Here is a 25441-nt window from a genome sequence, read left to right as displayed (position 1 = left end):
ACTCTTCAGCAGAGGATACCAGTGCTGTCGTGGCCAATCTGGTGCTATCAAAATCATGCAAGGCTTGTCCCTCCTGACCTTCAAGAGAACCTTGGTAATGAGAGGCAGAGAAGGAAAAGCATAGACGTGAAGGTTGTTCCAACTGAAAGATAGAGCATCCACTTTCCAAGCTTTTGGGTGAAACATTTTTGTGCAAAATTTTGGTAGTTGGAAATTTAGAGGAGAAGCGAACAGATCTATGTCTGGAGTTCCCCAAGCCACTGTCAACTGATGAAATACCTGAGGATCCAATTTCCACTCGTGGGGATCCACAATTTGTCTGCTCAATACATCTGCTAGGGAGTTCTGTGCTCCTGGCAGAAACCGTGCTTGAAGAGTGATGTGCAAATCCAGAGCAGTCTCCCACAATATCATAGCTTGTCTGCAAAGAGGATAAGAATGGGTCCCCCCCTGCTTGTTGATGTACCACATGACTGTAGTGTTGTCTGTTTGTATCAACACCTGTCCTGGTTGAAGTAGGCCCTTGAAAGCCATCAGGGCAAACTGGACTGCTAACATCTCCTTCATGTTGATATGCAAATGCTGTAGTTTGGGAGGCCACGTGTCCTGAATCCATGTCCCATTAAGTGTGCTCCCCAAGCCAGGTCTGAGGCATCCGTCGTTAAGATCTGACTCGCCTCTGGCCGGGTCACAGAGAGTCCCTTGTTTAGGTGACATTCCTGTGCCCACCACAAGAATTCCTTCTGGATGCAAGGTATTATCGGAATGACAGTGTCCAAATCGTGGCAGTGTTGAGTCCATACATTTTTGAGATACCATTGTAGCTTCCGCATATGCAGTTTGGCATTGGGAAGTACCAGAATGCAAGATGCCATGAACCCCAAGGCTTGAAGGACTGTCCTTGCAGTCAGCCTGGACAGTACTGATAATTGCTGGAAGTATAGATGAAGAGTTCTTTGTTTGTCCGGGGTCAGAAAAGCCATCTGAGAGGCTGTATTCAGTCTCACACCCAGAAAGCACATGTCCTGAGAGGGTACTAGACTGGACTTTGTTTCGTTCACAGAATACCCTAGGCACCTTAAAACTGCCATTACATACTGTAGATGTTGAAGTAACTTGTCTTTGTCCTGAGCAAGAATCAGGCAATCGTCCAGATAAGGATAAATTTGTATTCCCCTCAGTCTTAAGAAAGCTATTACAGGAGCCAGAACCTTTGTGAACACCCTGGGCGCAGTAGATAAACCAAAGGGCAATGCAGAGAACTGATAATGAGAAGTGCCAGCCCGAAAATGCAGGAATCTCCTGCAGCTGGGCCTGATAGGAATGTGAAGATAGGCCTCTTTGAGATCCAGAGTTACCATCCAGTGATCTTTGCCTAGCAGAGTCAGAAGTTGCTGTAATGTTAACATCTTGAACTTTGGGATGTCTAGGTACGTATTGAGATTGGACAAATCCAGAATTGGCCTCCAAGTGTTTCCTTTCTTTGGCACTAGGAAAAGACGAGAATAAAACCCTAGGCCTTCTTCTGATGGAGGTACCACCTGGATAGCCCCCATCTGTAAAAGCAAAGAAATTTGTTCTTGAGCCTCCCGCCTTTGCTGAGGAGGTACATCCGGCATGCCTTTGAAAGGGGGAAAAGTGTGAAAATAAAACTTGTAGCCTTGATTTATTATGTCCAACACCCATTTGTCCTGGGTGACCAAATGCCAATTTTGTTTGAAAAGTGCCAACTTTCCTCCTAGAGGAGCTGCCAGAAAGGAAGGATCCGGCAGCTGGAGATACAGGTCATTGGATCTGTTTACGAAAAGGCTGACCCCTGCACTCACCAGAAGATTGTGCAGGAGAACTCCAAGTCCTAGGTCTGAAAGAACCCTGAGCGTGAGCCCTGCCCCTACCACGTCTAGACCTGCCCTTAGACTGAAAATCTGAAGAAGGGTAAGACCATCCTCTTGCAGGCCAATTCCTGCTAAACTTAGGGGGCTGCACTTGCAAAAAATCCTTAACTGTCTGCATAGACTTAGCTTTGTCTTCCATCTTTTTCAAAACTGACTCCACAGGGGAACCAAAAAGAACTTCAGATTGAAGGGGAGCATCCAAAATCCGAGCTTTAACATGCTCTGACAAATTTTGATCCTTAAGCCAGGCATGTCTACGAATGACTGAACCAGTAGCAGCTACCCTGGAAGAAGCCTGAAGGGCATCGAAGCCACACTGCAAGGCATGTTTACCAACTTGATCAGAAGCATGAACCAAGTCCTGCAATTCCTTACACTCTATACCCTCAGATAAAGCATCTACCTTAGATTTTAATTGACCTAACAGAAAATTCTGATACTTCAGCATATGGAATTGGCAATTTAAAGCCCTCATAGCTAACGTAGAAGAGGTGTACACTTTTTTACCCCACCTATCCAACGCTCTAGAGTCTTTATCCAAAGGAACTGGATTCTTAACCACAGAAGCCCTGACACCCTTAGGCCCTTGAATAATAGTTTCTGGGTCAGCTCTAGGGCTCTTATACAAATATTTATGTGCCTGTGGAACTCTGTAATACCTGTCTGGCTTGACAGGGGCAGGGGGTAAAGAATCAGGATTAAGGGAAGCTTCAGAAAAGACATCCTGAACAACATCTAAAACAGGGGGAATAGCCAAAGGTCTATGTTGTGGCAAAAACAAAAATTCCCTAAGCCTCTTACGAGAATCTGAAAAATCCTGACCTTCCCACTTGAAATGCTCCCTCATGGAATGCAAGGTTTCAGAAAAGGAAAAATCCTCTGGAGGTGAAGCAGAAGGACAGGAATCCTCTGCATCCGAATCAGAATATGGAGGAAAATCCAGAATATCCTCAGCTGAGGACTCAGAGTAATCTGAGGAATGTTCCATTCCCTCTAAATCTGTCTCCACCCTAGGCCTCTTCTCTGGAGGGGGCATAGAACCCCTGATCAAGGTAATCAAATCCTCTGCCATTTTCAACATATGCTTTTTGGGAACAGAGCCCGAAGAACCAGGGCTGTGGCCCGTACCAGAAATACCAGGTCTAGCCTTAGCAGGGCCTTTAGAGACTGAAGTAGAAGGCCTAATAACCTTTTGTAAGGAAGGAACCACAGTAACTTGAGAAGCACCCTCGGCCTGACCTAACTCCGGAAAGGCCAACTCCTGCAAAAGTAAAGGTTCCCCCTGAGATTCAGCTGAGACTTCGGCTGGATCCACAGATTCAACCGTAGATTCCATAGAACCGGCGTCCGCAACGGACGACTCCTCCGGTTTAGACCTTAAGGATTTATCTTTTCGCTTTTTTGCGGTAGCGGGCGTCGGAGTATCCGACGGCATGTTGTAGTTACACCGCTTACCGAAAACAAGCCTAGCACAGTCTAATCTGCGTTTAATGGTGCGCTTATTAAATCTAGCGCAAAAGCGACACCCGACTACATCGTGTTCAGGCCCTAAGCAAGGAATACAGAGAGAATGATAGACCCTATGAGGTATCTGTTTCCCACAAGAAATACAATTATTAACTTTTTCTGACATCCGGATTAACTGAGGCAAGAAAAGACAAAAATTTTCCCCAACGGGGTACTTAGCCCAACTGGTCTTCGGTCTGAAACTCGAAAACTGAAAATTTCAGAACGCCGAAAGGCACTTGCAAACGCTGCTTCTGCTTCGGACCACGCGGCAAGAAAGACTGAGGATATGGCTTCGGTCATGCGCTTAAGTACTACTACGTACTGACATCAGCTCCGGGCGCCCATGACCGACGCCAGCCTAACTCTTTGGTATTCGGGCCATCCGAGGACAGCAGACTACCCACAGGTTATGACTGCAGCAATGTGAGACGAAGAACATCATAGAACTAATAAACCTGTTGATTAGTGTGCAGACATCTTGGAAGTTAACTCTACACTTCCTTATATTTTGGGCAGAAATAATCATTTTAGAAACAGTTTTCTTGTCTTTTTAGAACAGTCCTGAGTTTCATTTTGCACCTCCTTCTGGTGGTGTACAGGTTTGCAGCTCTGTTACATGCAATAAATTTAAAACACTGTTAAACAATCTTGCCTATTGTTTACCAAGCTGTATGCCATGGAACAGGCAATCTGACAACAGTTATGTTGCTGGGAACAAAAACATAAACACTGGACATACATTATATTTTGTAATTTCTACTGCTCAGGATACTTCTTTTCAGAAAAACAAACCCAAGAATAAAGAACATCCTGTCTCACAAGGCCAGAAAGTGTAGATGTTAATACAGCTGAGTAAATTCAGATCTGGCTTTTAGTATTGAAGAGCAACAGGGCTGTGCCTGTAGTACTATACAACAGCCAATCCTATCTCCACAACAACACCGTTCATTTAAAGCTCAGGCAAGAAACATTATGGAGATGGTCAAAATGTAGTCTCACAATTGTACACTTATTTATTTTATACACCATTGCACATGGTGCTTTCAGGGCTGTGCTACAGTTCCTTTCCATTTATACCTTTTTAAGGCATGACATTTACAATAAAATCCTTCACAAAGTCTTAATTCTCTGTGACATCAGCAAAAAACTGACTGAACTTTGCCCTCAGAGATTTCAGCAGAAGTATGGGTGCATCCACCGACTTTAATGGGTGCAAAACAACACACATAGGGCCCCGTCAATTAAAATCTTGAACCCCCCCCCCCCCGCACACACAAACTCATGAGTGAGGTCGGTGAGGGATTCTGTTAAAGTATGTGGGTTGTTACATAATAAAAAAGCTTACAAAACCTTTTATTAAGAAACTGCCAATGTAAGTTTATTCAGATGGGAAAGAAAACTTATTGTGGCACTTTAGTTACAAACTGCTGTGATGTATACCAAAATTGAGACTGTACGCTTTAATACAGTACAATGACCAACTCCAACCAAAATGTTACGGCACAGACATTGAATTATTAGATGAGCATTTAACAGGGCATCACAAATTGTAACCAAGTTCCCACACAAACTACACTCAAAAAGCTTTAAATTCACATTTATAACATGCAATGAAAAAAGTACAGTTTTGTACCTACCATAAATGTAGATGTTCGAAGATCCACATTGCTGCAGTCCTTACACTTGGGTAGTCCGCTGTCCTCGGTCGGCCCGAATATCAAAGTATAAGGCTGACGTCGGTCAAGGCGCATTTGACTGACATCAGAACGTCAGGGTACAAATGCGCATGACCGACGTCATATCCTCAGTCTTTTCTTGCCCCAGATGTCAGAAGACCCTAAAAATAAAGGTCAAAACCAAAAGACAGCAAACCACCAACCAACCACCCTTGCACTAACTATATGTACAATATATATAATATACACAATATGTACAACCTAACCCACACAACCACCTCTAACTGCAGAGGGGAAGGAGGGAGGGAAAATTGGACTGCAGCAATGTGGATCTTCGAACATCTACATTTATGGTAGGTACAAAACTGTACTATGTTCTTCATCTCACATTGCTGCAGTCCTTACACTTGGGTAGAATCCCAAAGCAGAGGTAAGGGAGGATGGCTAACTACAAGGAAGCAGGAGCTGCCAAAATGCCCTGCAAAACAGCAGTGGCAAAACCAGCCCTGGATTTAGAGTAAAGTGGCAGGTGATAATGCCTAGAGAAAGTATGCACTGAACTCCAAGTAGCTGCCTCCAAAATATCCTTGGTTGCCACTCCCCTCAAAAAAGCTGTTGACGTGGCAGTAGCCCTAGTGGAATGAGGCCTAATCCCAGCTGGAATCACCTTGCCATGATGGGAATAACAGAAAGCAATGCAAAACCCAATCCACTTAGAAATAGTTTGTTTTGACACAGGCTTGCCCTGAGAACTCAAAGCAAAAGAAACAAACAGCTGCTGAGACTGCCTGAACCCTTTAGTTCTGTCCAAATAATAACGCAACTGCCTGTGTACATCTAAAGTGTGCAAAATCTTTTCCCCTTTATTTTGGGGATTTGCATAAAAAGTAGGCAAATGAATAGTTTGGTTTAAAGCCACACTAGAAACCACCTTAGGCATAAAGGAAGGATTAGTACGTAATGATACCCTATCCTTATGAAAAATCAAGAAAGGCTCAACCGCCATAAGGGCCTGCAATTCAGAAACCCTTCTTGCAGAGGTAATTGCCAACAAAAAAGCAGTCTTCCATGATAAATATTTCAACTCAGAAGTAGCTGCAGGCTCAAAAGGTTGTAGAGTTAGTTTCTCCAACACAAAATTGAGATCCCAAGCAGGAGTAGGAGCTCTTCGTGGGGTCTTATATTCTTTGCCCCTCTAAGAAATTGCTTGAACAAAGGATGAGAAAACAATGGTGGGACACAATCATAGTGAGCCGAAATTGCTGCAGCATGAACCTTAATAGAAGAGAAAGACAAACCCTTGTCCAGTAACTCAGTAAGATATTGAAGAGCCACACTCAAATTAGGCTCAGAAACATCAAAATCTTTTGCTGCACTCCAAAATAAAAATCTCTTCCATTTATCTGCGTACACTTTCCTTGTACTAGGCCTTCTAGCTTCCAAAATCACATTCAAAACTTGTTGTGGAAGTTGAGACCCTCTATGGTTCAAAACAGAATATGCCAGGCTGTTAGGTGAAGAGAGTGAAGTTTGACATTCAGCAAATGGCTGTCCTCCTGTGACAACAGGTGTGGAATCGAAGGCAAAGGCCATGGAGGCTTCCGTACCAGACTTCTCAGTAATGGGTGCCAGTGCTGTCGAGGCCAATCTGGAGCTATTAAAATCATCCTTGGCTTGTCCTGTCTGACCTTCATTAGTACCTTTGGGAGGAGAGGCAGAGGAGGAAAGGCATACACATGAAGATTGCTCCAATTGAAAGAAAGAGCATCCACTTTCCAAGCTGTGGGATGAAACCTTTTTGTGCAAAACTTTGGCAGCTGATGGTTTAGTGGAGAAGTTTAACAGATCTATGTCTGGAGTTCCCCATGACACTGTCAATTTCTGAAATACATGAGGATCCAATTTCCACTCGTGGGGATCCATAATTCGTCTGCTCAACACATCTGCTAAGGAGTTCTGTGCTCCTGGCAGAAACCTTGCCTGAAGATTGAGCTGTAAACTGAGAGCAGTCTCCCACAAAATCATTGCTTGCCTGCATAGAGGATAAGAATGCGTTCCCCCTTGCTTGTTGATGTACCACATGACAGTTGTGTTGTCTGTTAAAATCAACACCTGCCCTGGAAGAAGTAAATCCTTGAAAGCTATTAATGCAAACTGGACTGATAACATCTCCTTCAGGTTGATATGTAGATGTTGTAGTCTGGCAGGCCACTTGTCTTGTATCCACTTTCCATTTAGATGAGCTCCCCAAGCTTTGTCTGAGGCATCTGTCGTTAAAATCTGACTCGCCTCTGGCCGGGTCACAGAGAGTCCCTTGTTTAGGTGACATTCCTGAGCCCACCACAAAAATTCCTTTTGAATGCAAGGTATTATTTGAATGACAGTGTCTAGATCCTGGCAGTGCTGTGTCCATACATTTTGAGATACCATTGCAGCTTCCTCATATGCAGTTTGGCATTGGGAAGCACCAGAATACAAGATGCCATGAACCCTAAGGCTTGAAGGACTGTCCTTGCAGTCAGCCCGGACTGATGAGATAGCTGATGGAAGTAAAGGGATAGACTCTTTTGCTTGTCCGGGGTTAAAAGGCCATCTGGGATGCTGTATTCAGTCTCACACCCAGAAAGCACATGTCCTGAGAGGGTACTAGACTGGACTTTATTTCGTTCACAGAATACCCCAGGCATCTTAGCACTGCTATCACATATTCCAAATGATGAAGAAGCTCTTCCTTCCTTGAGCCAGAATCAGGCAGTCGTCCAAAGAAGGATAGATCTGTATTCCTTTTAGCCTGAAGGAAGCCACCACTGGCGCCACAACTTTCGTGACTACTCCGGCCGCAGTAGATAAGCCAAAGGGCAATGCAGAGAACTGATAGTGAGAAGTCCCAGCTCGAAAACGCAGATACTTCCTGCAACTTAGTCTGATAGGAACATGAAGGTAAGCCTCCTTGAGATCCAAAGTTACCATCCAATGATCTTTGCCCAGCAGAGGTAAAAGCTGCTGTAATGTCAACATTTTGAACTTGGGAATGTCCAGATAAGTGTTGAGGGTAGATAAATCCAAAATTGGTCTCCACGTGTTCCCCTTCTTTGGTACTAGGAACAGGCGAGAATAAAATCCTAGGCCCACTTCTGGCATAGGGACCGGCTGTATGGCCCCTATTTGTAGTAACAGAGAAACTTGCTTGTGAGCCTCTATTCTTTGTTGAGGAGGAACGTCTGGCATGCCTTTGAAAGGAGGCAAGGTATGGAAATAAAACCTGTAACCGTGGTGTATGATATCCAATACCCATCTGTCTTGGGTAATTAAACTCCAATTTTCTTTGAAAAGTGCCAACCTTCCTCCCAAAGGTGCTGCCAGACGAGAAGGCTCTGGCAGCTGAAAAGGTAGGTCATTGGGTCTGTTTACGAAAGGACTGACCCCTGCCCTCACCAAGACTGTGCAGGAGAACTCCCTGTTCTAGGCCTGAAAGAGCCCTGAGCTCTGCCCCTACCACGCCTAGATCTACCCCTAGACTGGGAATCATAAGAAGGATACGCCCACCCCTTAGTAGGCCAATTTCTACTAAACTTTGGAGGCTGGACCTGCAAAAATCTTTAACAGTCTGCATAGACTTAGCCTTGTCTTCCATTTTCTTTAAAACTGCCTCAACAGGAGGACCAAACAACACGTCAGATTGTAAAGGAGCATCTAAAATCCTTGTTTTAACATGTTCAGACAAATTTTGATCCCTTAGCCAGGCGTGCCTGCGAAGAACTGACCCAGTGGCAGCCACCCTAGACGAGGCCTGTACAGCATCAAAACCACATTGCAAAGAATGTTTACCCACCTGTTCAGAAACATGTACTAAATCTTGCAACTCTTTACAATCAATACCTACTGCCAGAGCATCAACCTTAGACTTCAATTGTGAAAGGAGATAGTATTGGTATTTCAACATGTGAAACTGGCAATTCAATGTCCTCATAGCAAGAGTGGAAGAAGTATAAACTTTCTTTCCCCATCTATCCAAGGCCCTAGCCTCTTTGTCTGCAGGAACCGGATTCTTTACAACAGAAGACTTAACACCTTTAGGCCCCTGGCTAACAGTTTCTGGGTCCGCCCTAGGACTCTTAAAAAGATACTTATGAGCTTCAGGCACCCTGTAATACCTATCCGGCTTAACAGGAGCAGGAGGCAAAGAATCAGGATTAAGAGAAGCCTCTGAAAAAACATCTTCCACTACATCCAAAACAGGAGGTATAGCCAAAGGCCTATGCTGGGGTAAAAACAAAAATTCCCTAAGCCTTTTCCTGGAATCAGAGAAGTCCTGACCTTCCCACTTAAAATGCTCCCTCATGGAATGAAGAGTTTCTGAAAAGAAAAATCCTCAGGAGGAGAAGCAGAAGGAGTAGAATCATCCACATTAGAATCAGAATAAGGAGAGTACTCCTGCAAGTCTTCAGTCAAGACTCTGAAACATCTGAAGCCTTCTCAAAACCCCCAGCCCAGGCTCCATCCTAGGTCTCTTATCAGGAGGGGCATAGAACCCTAATCAAAGTAACCAAATCTTCTGCCATTTTAAGCATATGCTTCTTGGGCACAGTTCCTGAAGAGCTAGGGGTAACACCAACTGAAGCTAAACCTGGCCTGCCCCTGGGAGAAGCCTTTGAAACAGAAGGAGAGGGCCTAGCCACCCTAGGAAGGGAGGGGAGTATAGTAACCTGAGAAGCCCCTCAGCCTGACTTGCCTCCTGAGAGGCCACATCTTGCAATAATAAAGTCTCACCCTGGGAACACAAAGAAACCTCCGGTGGAGCCACCGCTCCACCGACACCTCTAAAGAACCGGCGTCCGGTACAGACGGTTCTTCTAGCCTAGGCTTAACTGCTTTGTCCTTGCGCTTCTTCGAAGAAGCGGGCGCCGGAGCATCCGACGGCATTTTATAATTGCACCGCTTCCCAAAGACTAACCTTGCACAATCCAACCTTCTCTTTATAGTGCGTTTATTAAATCTAGCACAAGAGCGACAGCCAACAACGTCGTGCTCAGGCCCTAAGCAAGGAATACACAAAGTATGATCATCTCTATGCGGTATCTGTTTCCCACAAGAAATGCAATTATTGACTTTTTCTGACATCCGCTAAATCACTGACGCAAGAAAAAACTAAAATATTCCCCAACGGGGTACTTAGCCAACTTTGAACTCGGTCTGAAACTTCGCAATCGAAAAATCTCAGAACGCCAACCGGCACTTGCAATGCTGCTTCTGCATCGGACCATGCGGCAAAAAAGACTGAGGATATGACGTCGGTCATGCGCATTTGTACCCTGACGTTCTGATGTCAGTCAAATGCGCCTTGACCGACGTCAGCCTTATACTTTGATATTCGGGCCGACCGAGGACAGCGGACTACCCAAGTGTAAGGACTGCAGCAATGTGAGATGAAGAACATCAAAATTCTTTCCACCACATACAACCATAAAGGAATCAGCAAATCTACACTAAAATGTATACCAAAATTCAAAACAAAATTTTATACAGCCCAAAAGAAGAAAGAGGTAGAGAATTACCCTACCTTCCAGTTCATGACGAGCTGTTACTTCATCTGATAGCTTGATCTGAAAATTATCCCTCTCTTCTTCTATTATTTTTAAAGTTGTTTTCATCTTCATGAAAGAAAGAAAAAAATACCAACATGGATATAGAATCACAACAAAGTATTTCCAATCTAAATGCTTACTTCTGCAGCAGAATAAATTCATACCCTGGCAACATCCATCATCTGCTTTATCTTTAGCTTCAGCTTCTCATTCTTTTTCTCTGAAAACAAGAAAAAGAGGGATTACATATACCAGTAAAGGAAATATGCAAATCTTAGAAAATAAATTCTCATGATCAGAGCTTATTACAGCTCCCCCCACCCCAACCAGTATTAAGCCACCCCTAAAAAAAGTTTTATTGCATAAATGTAATAGTTCATGGTTACTTATTTCTATCAATCTTAATCTGCTAGGGAAACAGTTTTTGACAGATCCAAGGAAGACAAGCAAAAGAACAGCAAAGGAGATATAGATTCTTTTTTTATGCAAAAAATATCTTTATTAAATTATCACGTATGACATAGGCAATCATACATTTATATAAATGAAAATAAATGCTAATGACATCATTTTAGATGCAAACATTAGACATCACAAACCATACTGACATGATTTTAGTTGCAAACATTACATCGTCATCATCAGCCCCTTTTTCCCATTTTTTCTACATGGGGTCGGGGTATCATGTTAACTGTCGCCAACTCTCTCGATTCAGTGCCACACTCCTGTCTTCTTCAACACTCATGCCTAACTGTTGCATATCTTCTTTCACACAATCCAATCGCCTCTTTGCTGGATGCCCACGCTTCCTCTTACCTTCTTCCTATCTGCCCCAAATCGTCCTCGCCAGATTGTCTTCTGCTTTTCTACACATGTGCCCAAACCACCGTAATCTGTTCCTCTCTGATCTTTTCTGCAACTGGAGCTAATTTGGCTTCTGCTCTTATGTCCCCATTTCTTCGTCTGTCCCACAGTGTGCATCCTATCATCTTTCTCAGGCACTTCATTTCCATCACCTCTGCAAACATTACACACCACTTATAATGTATCCAGTCACTGCTAGTCAAATGTTACAAAGCTCATTCAAATCCTGCTTTCTTTTGAACCTCATTCCTCCTCAGCATGTACTGTTCCCAAAATTCCCACTTTTTCTATTCTATGTAATTTGCTCCTACCCTTTTTCTAAAAATCCCAATTCAGTTGTTTTACCTCTGCAACTATATTCACTGTTTTTGATTTCCATTTTCTAGTTAACTGCTTTTTAGCAGCCACCCTCATTCCAATTCTGTATCATACCTCAAAAAATAATTTCCCTAGTTACACCAATTTGTTCACCCAGCAATCCTGACAGATGCAGGGAATCTTTAAAGTCTGCCAACTCATTAGACTCCCAGAAAACATGTTCCCAATTACCTCTTTCTTCCCCATCACACCTCCAACATTTGCTGTCTACCTGGGAAAAAAATCTTTGGAGTCTGCTTGGAAGAGTTTACATAGGTACTTTTATACCCCAAGTAAAGATCCTAAATCTTCTAGACTTTGTTGCATATTTGGGAGACATACATATTTTCCACAATGTTTCTTTGTAAATTGCTTATCTAATCTCTCTTCCTAATCCTTTCTAACCTCCTCTGATTGATTCTTATAGTTATCATGCAACATTTTATATGCTCAACTAATTATTCCTTTTCAAACAGCAGCATCTGTTCTAGAATCTACTAAAAACTGTACCAGTGCTTAGGATCGATCCCCTATTTCTTTCTCTTTGCCTATACTCTGATATCAATCCTCGATAGGGAAGGCAATTTCTAGTCTGCAGTCTAAATAAATTCTTGGCCTCTTCCCATTCTATTTCCTTTCTGATTATTTATAACCAATAACTTGGTTCTTTTGCCAGTTTTCTTCAATAAATTCCAGGCCCCTCTTGCATATTGTCTGTATCCCCAGATGCAGTCATCCCTCTCGACAGAATTTCCTTTCTCAATTCCCGTTTTGGCTTAGCTCTTAGAATACTTTCTGCTACTTTATAATTTGAACGGTTATTGTTATTCTTCTTAAGGATCTAAATCCAAAGTCACAGTCTCTCCTTGGTTTCTTGACTTTCCCTGTTTCATCATTATCTTTTCAATTTGAATTATAGTTTTCTGCTTGTGCTATGCATAGTAGCCTCAACTGTGTAGCTTTAAAATACCCCTTCAAATTCCAAACCGCCTTGTTATATTGAAAGAATCAGCTTATCCCAGTTGACTCTTGCAGCCTTCCCCTTCTAGATAAAATCCTTCAGCTCTTTATTAATTGCTATCCACAACTTCTCCTCTGCTAGACAAAAATATGCCTGACCTGTGTAGAAAACTAAAGGGATTAAAACATTTTAACTGCTTGTATCTTGCTATCTACATAAGAGAGCTTCCAGTTTCTCAGTGTTTGTATTATCATTTGTTTAGTCTCTTCCCACACATCCTTAGCTGCCACACCAGAATCCTTTTTAATCCATACTCCTAAGTACTGCATTATCAAGTCCCCAAAAATATGGACATTGCTGAAACAATTCATGTGTGGGTACATAATTTATAGCTATTGCCTTTGTTTTAGCTTCATTACTTTTGTATCCTGAAAAGATAATAAACTGCCTCAAAATGTTCTACAACACTGAAATGTCATTTTCTGGTTTTATCAGGTTTAATATAATATCATCTGCAAATACAACCTGCTTTTCTTGACTACCATACCAATTATATCCTTGAATTTCTGAGTTTCTTATTTCTTTGCCAATGTTTGAGAATATAATGCAAATAAAAAAGGGGAAAGAGAACACCCTGTCTGGTTCCTCTCCTGAAACAGAAATCATCAGAGATGAACCCACCCACTTTAATTTTCGCCTCCAATCCCTCATATGGCCTCTTAATTATTTTATTTACTTCCAGTTTGATGACCGGGGAAGTCTACTGGGCCAAGCAGAGCCCATTTTCAGTGGAGGCCAGGGGAGAAAAGTTCCAAAAGCAGTTAACAAAATATAAAGTATGGAATATACAGTATACAAAAAACAAATATACAATTTAAAATACAAATACAAAATCAGGAATTATGCATTTAAAAAACACAAATGTTAAAACATAGATAAAGTCAAAAGTAATACAGAAAGTACAAGTCAAATTGTTTATACAAGATTAGTGTTTGTTCTAACAATAATGTTAGTGATCAGATGTGATAGTAGATGAAATTGAAGGGAGGTTTAAAAAAAGACAACAGTGTAATTTAGGTGGGAAGATAGCAGGAACAGTCCCCAGTTTGAGGTAAGGTAAGAATGGAGGAGAGATTTGAAATTAGAGTGGTTGTGAGTACAGCAGAGGGAGGAGGGGAGAGAATTCCATAGTTTAGCTAAGGAATGTGATAGAAGTAATTGGACAGGTGGGTGAAGGGGTTTATAGATTTTGAGAAGGTTTCATTTTTTTAGATCTCAGAGTATGACTGGGGAGGTAAGGGGTTAAGATAGATGAAAGAGGGGCAAGATAGAGGGTTGGAATATATGTTTGTGAGCAGTGGTGAGCTGTATGAATTTCAGGAAATTAGGAAGCTCAAGCCAGTTTAAGGAAGTGACGGGAATGGCAGTGATGGGTAGAGTATTTGGACCCTGTAGCAAATTTACAAACTTTGTTATAGCAGGCTTCCAGTTTGTTTTTAAGGCTAAGTTGCAGATGAGTAAGTAGAGGGGCACCATGCATATGAGAAGAGAGCAGGTAGGAGGAGGCTAGAGTACGTCTGGTAGAAGCGGTTAGATAGCAATTTTGTCTGTACAGCAGGCATAGTTTTTGGTGTTTTTTTTTAAATATTATTTTGGATGTGGATATCGAATTTTAAATGTTCATCAGTGGTGACCCCGAGTAGTTTAGTGTGAGGTACAGTATTGATTAGAGTGTTACTGTGGCTTTTTATTTCAAAGGAGCTTTTGTCTATGGTGAAATTTCGCGAAAGAGAGACTATCACGACTTTTGTTTTGTTAGCATTCAGAGTAAGATGGTTGTTTAGAATCCAGGTTTTGGCATTGGAGAATGCTGTTTATGTTTTGGAAGGAGTTCAGAGGGAGATTTTGCTGTACATATGATTGTGGAATCATCAGCATACTGGATCAGTGTAACATTATCTATGGATCTGTGAAAGTTATTAATGAAAATATTGAAAAGTAAGGGGCCGAGAATAGAGCCTTGGGGGATGCCGGAGGGATTGCTAAGAAAGGATGAAGTGGAATTTTTCCATTTAACAGCTTGTTGTCAAATCAGCCTTAGAATTTTACTAGGGAATACAAATGCTTCCACTGCCCTGCTCAAACTCCCAGTTTACTCTGTTAAATGTTTTCTCTGCATCAAGACCCACTAGCAACTGTGGTGTTTTCTTACATTCTGCTTCTCTCTGGATCATCGGTGTTCTGTTACTGTTGTCAAATATTTGCCTCCCTTCCATAAAACCACACTGATCCATATCCATCAATTCTGGTAACACCTTTGCCATGCTTTTAGTCATTATATGCATAAACTCTTTTAATCTTGGTTTAGGGTTGTAATGGGACTGTATGAAGCTGGATCTGATGAGTCTTTACTCTCTTAAGTATTACAGCCACCACAGCTTTCTCACAGGATGTTGGTGCTTCTCCTCTTCTTAAAAAAGATCTAGAAGCTTTTTTTAACAGTATATCAGTTTTTTTCCCTCCTAGCTTCTAAACTTTCACATAAATACCATCTACTCCTGGGGACTTCCTGTGGATTGGTTATATGTCACCATTTTTATCTCATCTCCTCTAACTGTTAGTAATTGAGCCTCACCTACCTCTAACCTTAGCATATTTAATTGTCCCACAAACAATTCCATTTGTACCTTTTCTTAATTTCCAAGATATTTCTAGCACCTCTTCAGGATCTCTTGCTATCTTCCTTGTTATAGGCTCCCTAAGCTTGGCGATAATCCTTTCTACTTTCTGTTGCCAGAGTCATTGCACTAAATGTTTTTTGTGCTCTGGAGTTAGTTGCCTAACAGCAATCTTTCTAAACGCATGAATATTATCGACATATTCCTTATTTTCTGTTTAGCATTCTGCAATTGCTCCTCTTTTTGTTCTGTGAGATTCCCCCTATTCTGCAATACTTTAACTTTTGTCAGTCCCTCTAAATAATTCTTACTTAACAATATTTCTCTTTATTTCTCCCTTATTTTTAAACTCTACTTTAATTTTATCCCACTGCCTAGCTATATTTTCAGATGAAATTTCTATCTTCTCTTAACAACTCCTGAATAATTTCCACTACCCATTCCTTAAATTCCTCTCTTTTCAACAGACAGGGAAAGTGCCAGTGTCTCATTTTTATTTCATTACCCTGCATTTTTATTTTAATTATTATTGGAGCATGATCTGAAATAGTTATTGGGTGCATATCAAAAATTTCAATTAAATGCACATGTTCACGTGAAATGTAAGTTCTGTTTATCCTGGCCTACTTTTTGTATCTTGGGGAATTATATGTAAATTCACTCCGAACTTCTACAACTGAATTCACATCTTCCATGCCACATACTTTCATAAACGTTTTCAAAAATCTTCCTTCCTTTGTTACATTTTCCCTTCTGGGCCCTCCAGACACATCCTCACTGCTGCAAATCAAATTCCAGTCCCCACCTACAAGTAATATTCCTGCTGAAAGCTGATTTGTCCCAGAATTTTCTTAAGCTCTATTACAGCAGTTTTAGGTGGATTACAGCAGTTTTAGGTGGCATATAAATAAATGCCAGTGTAATCCTCATCCCTTGCCAGTAGCCCCTTAGTACTACAAATCTACCATTATTATCTTTTTTATCCTCTACTATCACTATTGGAGCACCTCTTGCAATTAATAGAAGTACTCCTCTTTTCCTTTGTCCCAGCTATTCAGCTGAATAACAGTCCTAAAACCCTTTCTTTAGCAAATTCACAAGTTCAGTTCTCTCCAAATGTGTCTTCTGTACTATAGTTATTTGCATTCTACATTTTTTAATAAAGTTCACTACTGTTGAGATTTTAACAATGTACAGTATGCATATAGCTTAACAGTGCTGAATGATTAATCCATAATCTCCTACAGTGAAATACAACTGCCAACAGGTATTAATCAGGATAATAAATTTGCTCATACTGACTGCTTCACACACATCACAGAGAAGCACATGAAACAACAGTAGGGCAATGTGGAAAACAGGTAAGAGCACATAGTAGCTATAACAAATACTTACTTATGTATTTATTTATGGCCTTTTGTTTACCAGGATGGTCCAAATGGGCACTCAGAACCGTTTTCAGCAGAGCTCAGAACAGCAACACAACCACCACCAAACTCCTCCAGTGAACCAAGACAGCTGTAAGATGGTAAAAGGCAGCCAAAAAGCCATTCACAGCAAGAAACTGTTTGCTGAATGTAAAAACACACAAAGGAACCAGAACCAGGTCCACGAATATAAAACCTTTCAATCGATCTAAGCGCTTTCATCCTTGTCTAAAGACTTCATCAGACTACATCTCTGACTACTGTGAATATTTTTTTTTGGCTGCCTTTTACCATCTTACAGTTGTTTCGGTTTGCTGGAGGAGTTTGGTGATGGTTGTGCTTCTGTTCTGAGTTCCATTTTTCCCTGCAACGTCTGTGTGGTTACCATTTGTAAGGAGGCCCAGGGAGAAAAGCTCCATTAGAGTTACAACAAATTAGAAAGAATTTACACAGAAAAAAGAATCAGTTTCTTGATGGTAGAAATGGGGTTTCAGAATCATCCAATGGTAATACAATCTTGTATATAACATAAATGGCGTTATATACATTAATTTATAATACTGAATATAAAATATTCAAAATAACTCTGAGACTAATCTCTTTCAACGAGCGCCTTACTACATGTACTTTGACTAAAAAGTGTTAGAACTAGCTCAACAACTAAAACACATTCTTACATCTACAAGAAGACCTCACGTGACACTTAATACTGGGTTCACCTGCTCCATTAATCATTACTCAACACTATGTTCCATACCTACACATAATAACTCAATATGTGCACTGTTTAGCCACAGACCACCAGTTCATCTTCTATCTGAAACCACATTTCCTGCCAATCATGACATAACAATGAAGATATAAGCCCTACACTGCTAAAATTAAACACACATATAAATACTTACAGGAACTCCTACAGCTGAGGTGGGATGGAGGTGTTGTTCATGCACAGGGGGAAAGCAAGATGTTGTGTGTGAACCACGGAGTAGGGGCCCTCCCAGAGTCCTGTACAGATCAAATGGTATTGTAAAAAAGAAAAACATTTTCTTCCTATATACTTTTGATCTAAAACAACCTAGATCCTTAATAATAGTAGTATCCAAATAGTGGATCTTCTTCTCATTGAACTCATAAGTGAATTTTAAATAATGAGTGGTGCTATTGAGATATTCAATAAAAACAGCAATATTTTCTTTGGTACCCTTCCATAAAATAAAAATATCATCCAGGTACCTGCTATAAAATAAAATATCCGAACAGAACCTACTTTCAAAAACAAATTCCTTCTCCCACCCTAATAATACAATATTTGCATAAACGCGGGCACAAGCTGCCCCCATAGCAACTCCCTTTATTTGTTGGAAGTATTGTCCTTCAAAAAAATGTAGTTGTAGCAGGAAGAAAACTTTTTGCAATTCTTACCTCCATTTTCAAAGCCATCACCCACTTTACCAGAAAAAAAAGTATTGTCAAGGGACAGGCCATTAGAATTTCTAGGATGACTTCTCATTTTGAGGATGTCATTCAGGAATTCAATGGCCTTAAGAGTATGTTTTGGAGAGAGGGTACCCCTTGGAACTTGTTGAGAAAATTTTACAGAATATTTTGAGTGAGTGGGGTTTGAAATATAAACCCTTGTTAGGTAAAGGACTTTCTGAAACAAAAACATTGAAAAAGTAGAATGTTTTAATAACAATTTTATGCAGGCCTGTGTCGTACAATATAGTTCTCATTATAATGAAATAAGGAACATTTTTTATAAGATTCGGAATATGTTCAGGGGTGACCAAAGCATTTTGCAAGCAGTGGGTGAAAAACCTATTTTTTGTACTAAAGTAGGTCGCAATTTAAAGGTTACTTTAGAAGGTAATAAGAACAAAATTAAATTAATTCACTAAAGCTTGTGGTGATTGTGCACAGTCTAAATTTATATTGTCAGCTGTTAGCTTAAAACTTGACAATGTTAATCACGACATAGTGTTTTTTTAAAAAAAGGTAATTGTCATACTAGTAAAATAGTGTATTTGGCCAAGTGTAATTCCTGCTTGGGGTTTTATGTTGGGGAAAACTGAGAGGGCTCTCAGGTCCAGGACAAATGAGCATTTATACGATATTAAAAACTTAAAAGAAACGAATGCTCTATTTAGGCATAGTAAATTATGTACTAATTTTTCTGGATTTAAGTTTGGGATCCTGGACGTGATGGATATAAACCCTAGGGGCGGCAATTGGAAAAACACTTTAAATAAGAGAGAATTTATGTGGCAACTTCGTTTAGCAGCAAACCTGTGTCCAGGATTGAATGATTTTATATCTATTTTGCCTGCTTTAAAAGAAAAAGCAGAAAGGGTTTGATTTTAAAATGTGTTTATAACCATCACTGTGTTTTATTCAGTTTTAATTGTATATTCCTTTATGGTATTAATTTATTCAAAATTAGTTTCATTGATTGGTGGGAACTCAGCCTATCCTGTGCAAATGTGATGTATTTAAATCATATGACTGCCTTTTTAATTGTTCTGATGAATTCAATTTTATTTGATGAAAGCGCTCAACTTGTGAATAAATTTGTGGTTTACAAGTCCTGCTGGTGACTATTGGTTTTAGCTTTTGTATTTTCACCAGTTCGCCGCCTTTTTGGTTCTTGGTTTAATTTGGTGGCATTGGACATATCGATTCTTTGGATTCCATAGGTCTGCCTGCGGATGTTGGATTTGGACAGTCCGTGGAGATTTTAGAACTTAAGAAAGATGTTGCTGCGCTCAGAAGTGAGTTGGCTCGTTTTATGGAACTTTTTTCATCTAAAACGACTTACAGTGGTTCTTTAGAGCTTGGCCCTGATGTGAAGGGAAGCTCTGAGAGTTCTGATAGCGTTTCTGGCAGTCATCTGGTTACTGTGAATGCAACCAACGAGTGTCAAGGTCGGAGATGTAATGACGTCATCACTGAAACCGTTGTTCATTCGGAACAAGTTGCTTCTACCTCAGAGCACCGTGCGGTTTCTTTACAAGACAAAAATCAGTTTTCTGGTTCTAACACTTGTTCGGAGCGTCCTAACATTAATGGAGTGGTGTATTTTGGCAAAGATGTGGAGGTTATACAGGCAAGTGCACCGGATTTAGCCCCAAAAACTGTGAACAATAAGCCAGGTACTGTTTGTCATTCCGATTTTAAGGGGAGATTTGAAGCCGATGCTACGGCTTCTAATAAACAGGCTGGTTGTTTTACTGGTGCTTCTAGTTCACCCAAGGCTTCAGGAGAGGCTAATTCCAAATTCCATGTTTTTTTGAATAAAAAGTTTAATTTTATGGAAGTCAATAACTGTGGTGAAAGTAACTGTGAGATTAAAAGGAAACAAGATAAGAATTATTCCTCTATAAGAGACATGATTTTTGGATTCGAGAAAAAAATGTATAAACTCAAGACTGTAAATGGAAATGTTTTATTTTAATGAATGTGTTAGATTGAAGGTGGTTCCTCAAGGACTACGTGTTTTTAAATTTCTCTTTGGATTGTACTAGGATACTGACATGGTTAAAGATTTTACAAGTCTGTTTGATAAATGGGGTATTGAGCTACTTAACAAGGTGTTAGTCTTTCAAGAACAAATGAAGGTTAAATTACAAAAAAATGTTGAAATATTAAACAGGGATATTTTGGAAGATTTATTATTTCCTCAGTATGAGAAGCTGTATTTTAAAGTCCTTGATAGGGATGAAAAAAAGTGTAATATACAGTTTCAGAAAAAGAAAAGGAAGCTCAATAGATGTTCAACAGCACAAATCTAAAACAGTATACCCTACAGATAGGCTTTTAATTGATAGACAGAGTCAGAAATTTGGATCAGGTAGGTACAATTACCGAGAAGAGGAAGTTTATTCAGAAGTCCCTGATAATGGGACCCCTTTTGAGCAATCATTTAATGAGGAATTCCATGTAGAGGAGTATTTTCCCACTCTAAGACGCTCGGAAAGAATAGCGAACAGACAACAAGGAGCCCAATATTATTACAACTCCGATTACCCTGCCTGCAGGGGCCATTACTACAAGGGGAGAGGCAGGGGGCAGGTATTAGATGGAATTTCTGCCCATTCCAATATTATTTGTACCTCTAAAGGATTCAATATTTATAATTATACTGACAGGGTCATCTCTGAAGAATATTTTTCACTTTTTTCAAAAGGGTTCAAGTTTGTTCCTGCTAGAATACCGGATATAGCAGAAGTACTCCTTGATATTCATATGTATACAAGGAAATTTAATTTTCGGCTGTTGCTTCCTGGTAAAAATACAAAGTTGGGCAGAGAACCATGGCCTTAAGAAAAAACAGTGTATTTAACCCCCCCCCCCATCCCCTTGCATCATTTGGTGGCTAGTTTTGAGAACGTGGTTAAACAAGATCTTTATCAACTTTGGGCTAATAATAAGAGATTATTTCATAATTTGAATTCCACAGAGAAGGAATTACTTAATTCTCTGAAGTATGATAAAAGCATTCGTATAATGACTCCATACAAGGGAGGGGGGGGTTGTGATTTTTGATAGTGAAGATTACAAAAACCTTATTCAAGCTATTTTGTTTCAGGAAGAAAGTTACTTACAGGTATCCAAAAACCAGATTAATATTTCTTATCAGCGAATTGATGTTTTTTTGGAAGAATACTTGTTAAAACAAAGGATTAGTCAAGAAACTTATTCTTTTTTATTAAATACTTTTCCCAAGGTGCCCAGTATGTTTGGCATCCCCAAGATCCACAAAGATGTTTCGTCACCCCCCCTTTAGGCCTATTGTGGCAGAGGGGGATCTAAGATGCATAATTTGGCTGTTTTTGTGGACCAGATGGTTAAGCATGTGGTTGAGGGTATGCCACATCTTGTAAAGGACTCTTGGGATTTCTTGGGACAGATCAAGGTGGATTTATGGAATCCTGATTTGGTTTTTCTGACGATAGATGTACAAGATTTATTTTCTTGTATTCCTAGGGAAGAAGGTTTAGACTATTTTGAAAAAATGTTGTTTGACTATTCCAAATTATCACCAGAGCGTGTGCAGCTTGTTTGTGAGATTATGGCCTTGATATTAGACAACTACATTTTTTTTTGAAGGACAATACTTCCAACAAATAAAGGGAGTTGCTATGGGGGCAGCTTGTGCCCCCATTTATGCAAATATTGTATTATTAGGGTGGGAGAAGGAATTTGTTTTTGAAAATAGGTTCTATTCGGATATTTTATTTTACAGCAGGTACCTGGATGATATTTTTATTGTATGGAAGGGTACCAAAGAAAATATTGCTGTTTTTATTGAATATCTCAATAGCACCACTCATTATTTAAAATTCACCTATGAGTTCAATGAGAAGGAGAGCCACTATTCAGATACTACTATTATTACGAATCTAGGTTGTTTTAGATCAAAAGTATATAGGAAGAAAACTTTTTGCAATTCTTATCTCCATTTTCAAAGCCATCACCCACTTTACCAGAAAAAAAGTATTGTCAAGGGACAGGCCATTAGAATTTCTAGGATGACTTCTCATTTTGAGGATGTCATTCAGGAATTCAATGGCCTTATGTTTCTGGAGAGAGGGTACCCCTTGGAACTTGCTGAGAATATTTTACAGGATATTTTGAGTGAGTGGGGTTTGAAATATAAACCCTTGTTAGGTAAAGGACTTTCTGAAACAAAAAAACATTGAAAAAGTAAAATGTTTTAATAACAATTTTATGCAGGCCTGTGTTGTACAATATAGTTCTCATTACAATGAAATAAGGAACATTCTTTATAAGAATTGGAATATTTTCAAGGGTGACCAAAGCATTTTGCAAGCAGTGGGTGAAAAGCCTATTTTTTGTACTAAAGTAGGTCGCAATTTAAAGGTTACTTTAGAAGGTAATAAGAACAACAGTAGTTCAAAATTAAATGAATTCACTAAAGCTTGTGGTTGTTGTGCACAGTGTAAATTTATATTGTCAGTTGTTAGTTTAAAACTTGACAATGTTAATCAGGACATAGTGTTTTTTAAAAAAGGTAATTGTCATACTAGTAAAATAGTGTATTTGGCCAAGTGTAATTCCTGTCCGGGGTTTTATGTTGGGAAAACTGAGAGGGCTCTCAGGTCCAGGATATATGAGCATTTATACGATATTAAAAATTTAAAAGAAACTAATGCTCTATTTAGGCATAGTAAATTATGTGCTAATTTTTCTGGATTTAAGTTTGGGATCCTGGACGTGATAGATATAAACCCTTGGGGCGGCAATTGGAAAAACACTTTAAATAAGAGAGAACTGATGTGGCAACTTCATTTAGCAGCAAACCTGTGTCCAGGATTGAATGATTTATATCTATTTTGCCTGCTTTAAAAGAAAAAGCAGAAAGGGTTTGATTTTAAAATGTGTTTATAACCATCACTGTGTTTTATTCAGTTTTAATTGTATATTCCTTCATGGTATTAATTTATTCAAAATAAGTTTCATTGATTGGTGGGAACTCAGCCTATCCTGTGCAAATGTGATGTATTTAAATCATATGACTGCCTTTTTAATTGTTCTGATGAAGTCAATTTTATTTGATGAAAGTGCTCAACTTGTGAATAAATTTGTGGTCTAAGTCCTGCTGGTGACTCTCTGAAAGTAAAAGCGTAGTTGCCTACAGACATCCATGATATGGAAGATATATTCCCCTTTGTTAGTAAGGTTTGCGAGGAAGACAGGCGGATGAATCAGCTAAGCCAACTTTGCCTCAGAAGCCACTTGTGGTAGAAAAGATGGATTTGTTTTCAAGGAAACTCTGTCTTTATGGAAGGTACAGATGACACCAGCGTCTGACACCCTTCATGAAGAAGTTATGGCCTGAAGAAACAAGGTTTTCTAAGACAGAGATTTCAACTGAGCTGTGGATGCTGATATGAATAAAGGCTTACTCAATGATTCTAGCAAAAAAAGAGGTCCCAAGAAGGAAAGTACAGTTGTGTACACTCACCATAAATGTAGATATTAAGAGTATCACTGTTGCACTCCTGACTATTGGGGTTTCCTGCCATGAAAGCCCTCAACTGACCAAACTAACAGAGAATACTGTTTTCACCTCCCAAGCTGACAGACACATTTACCAATGTCAGTACACTCCGGTATAAAGGAAGCCAGCCTCCATCATCACTTCAGTATTTCCTTGACCCACTTAGAAGGAGCCCCCAAGTGCACCCTAGGACCGAGGAGGCCCCAAGTATAACTAAGATGGGACAAGAAGAGGGGACTCAAAAGACGGTTGGGAGGTGTAGGGTCCTTTGCTGATTCTAGTAGCCTACCTAAAAGACTGACAGGGTAGGTGGGAGGGAAAGAAGACTGTAAACAGTGAATACACTTGAACAGCTACATTTATGGTAAGTGTACACAACTGTACTATGTTCTTTGTGTTTCACTGTTGCAGTCCAGACTGTTGGGAAGATTCCCAAAGCTTTAGAGAGGGTGGAAGGAAATAAGTACGGAGAAGAGAGGATTCCCTACAGGACTGCAGATGCAAAACCTGCTCTAGACTTGGAAAAGGTTGTCAGGTGGTAGTATCTAGTGAAGGTACGCAAAGAAGACCAGGTGGTTACCTCCAAGATGTCCTTAGTGGGAACCTCTTTGTGGAATGCAGTAGAAGTAGCTGTGGCCCTAGCAGAGTGTGACCAAATAAAAATCAGGGGGCTTTTTTCCATGATGGTTGTAACACAAAGAGATGCAGTGGGAAATCCAATTGGAAATGGTTTGTTTAAAAGCTGTTTTTTCTTCCAAGCCTGGGTCAAAGGTAATGAATAGCTGGTCTGTTTTCCTCAAAGATTAAATCCTGTCCAGGTAGAAGTGTAGCATTCTATGTACATCCAAAGAGTGCAGTAATCTTTCCCCTCTTTTCTGAGGACTGGGAAAGAAGGTAGATGGATGGCCTGATTCAGGGACACATTAGTAACGACATTAGGCATGATGGAAAGATTACTTCAGAGGGAGACCCTGTCTTTATGGAAGATAAATGAAAGACTCCACTGCCATTAGAGCCTGGAACTCTGAGACCCTCCTGGCCGAAGTTGATAGCCAGTAGTAGGGCTGTTTTCCAGGCAAGAAACTTTAAAGTGGTAGAGGCTGAAGGCTTAAAAGGGGGCAAAATTAATTTTTCTATGACAAAGTTGATGTTCCAAGGAGGAGTGGGTTTTCTACTGGGGGGGCCTAATGTGAACAACTCCCCTAAGAAATTGTTTCAGTAAAGGGTGCAAATAAATTGGAGGATGACTAGGAATGTGGGTAGACATGGCTGAGATATGTATCTTGATGAAGAAATAAGAGAAGCCTTTCTTCACTAGCTTGGCCAGGTACTCCAAAATGTTAAAAATGTTAACAGAATTTGGTTGAAGCTGGTGCTTCTGGCACCAAATCAAGAATCTTTTCCATTTGAGTAAGATTTTCTTGTGCTAGGCCTTCTAGACTCTTAAAATGGTTTGTACCTGCTAGCT

The 25441-nt window shown here is 40.1% G+C and overlaps 1 protein-coding gene across 1 annotated transcript in view; it reads right to left on the bottom strand.

Moving 5' to 3' along the window:
- MIA3 (MIA SH3 domain ER export factor 3) overlaps positions 1 to 25441 on the bottom strand; it is a 1691550-nt gene that overhangs the window by 422528 nt on the left and 1243581 nt on the right. The window contains exons 15-16 of the mRNA XM_044060179.1: positions 10830 to 10885; positions 10641 to 10731 (exon numbers count right to left, since the gene is read on the bottom strand). Of these exons, the coding sequence (XP_043916114.1) occupies positions 10641 to 10731; positions 10830 to 10885 (147 nt within the window). The remainder of the gene's footprint in view (positions 1 to 10640; positions 10732 to 10829; positions 10886 to 25441) is intronic.

Source organism: Protopterus annectens, chromosome 1.part2 (genome assembly GCF_019279795.1).
Source record: "Protopterus annectens isolate FY-2018-M chromosome 1.part2, PAN1.0, whole genome shotgun sequence".
NCBI classification, from domain to species: Eukaryota; Metazoa; Chordata; order Ceratodontiformes; family Protopteridae; genus Protopterus; species Protopterus annectens.
This window is presented reverse-complemented; position numbering and strand designations above follow the sequence as displayed.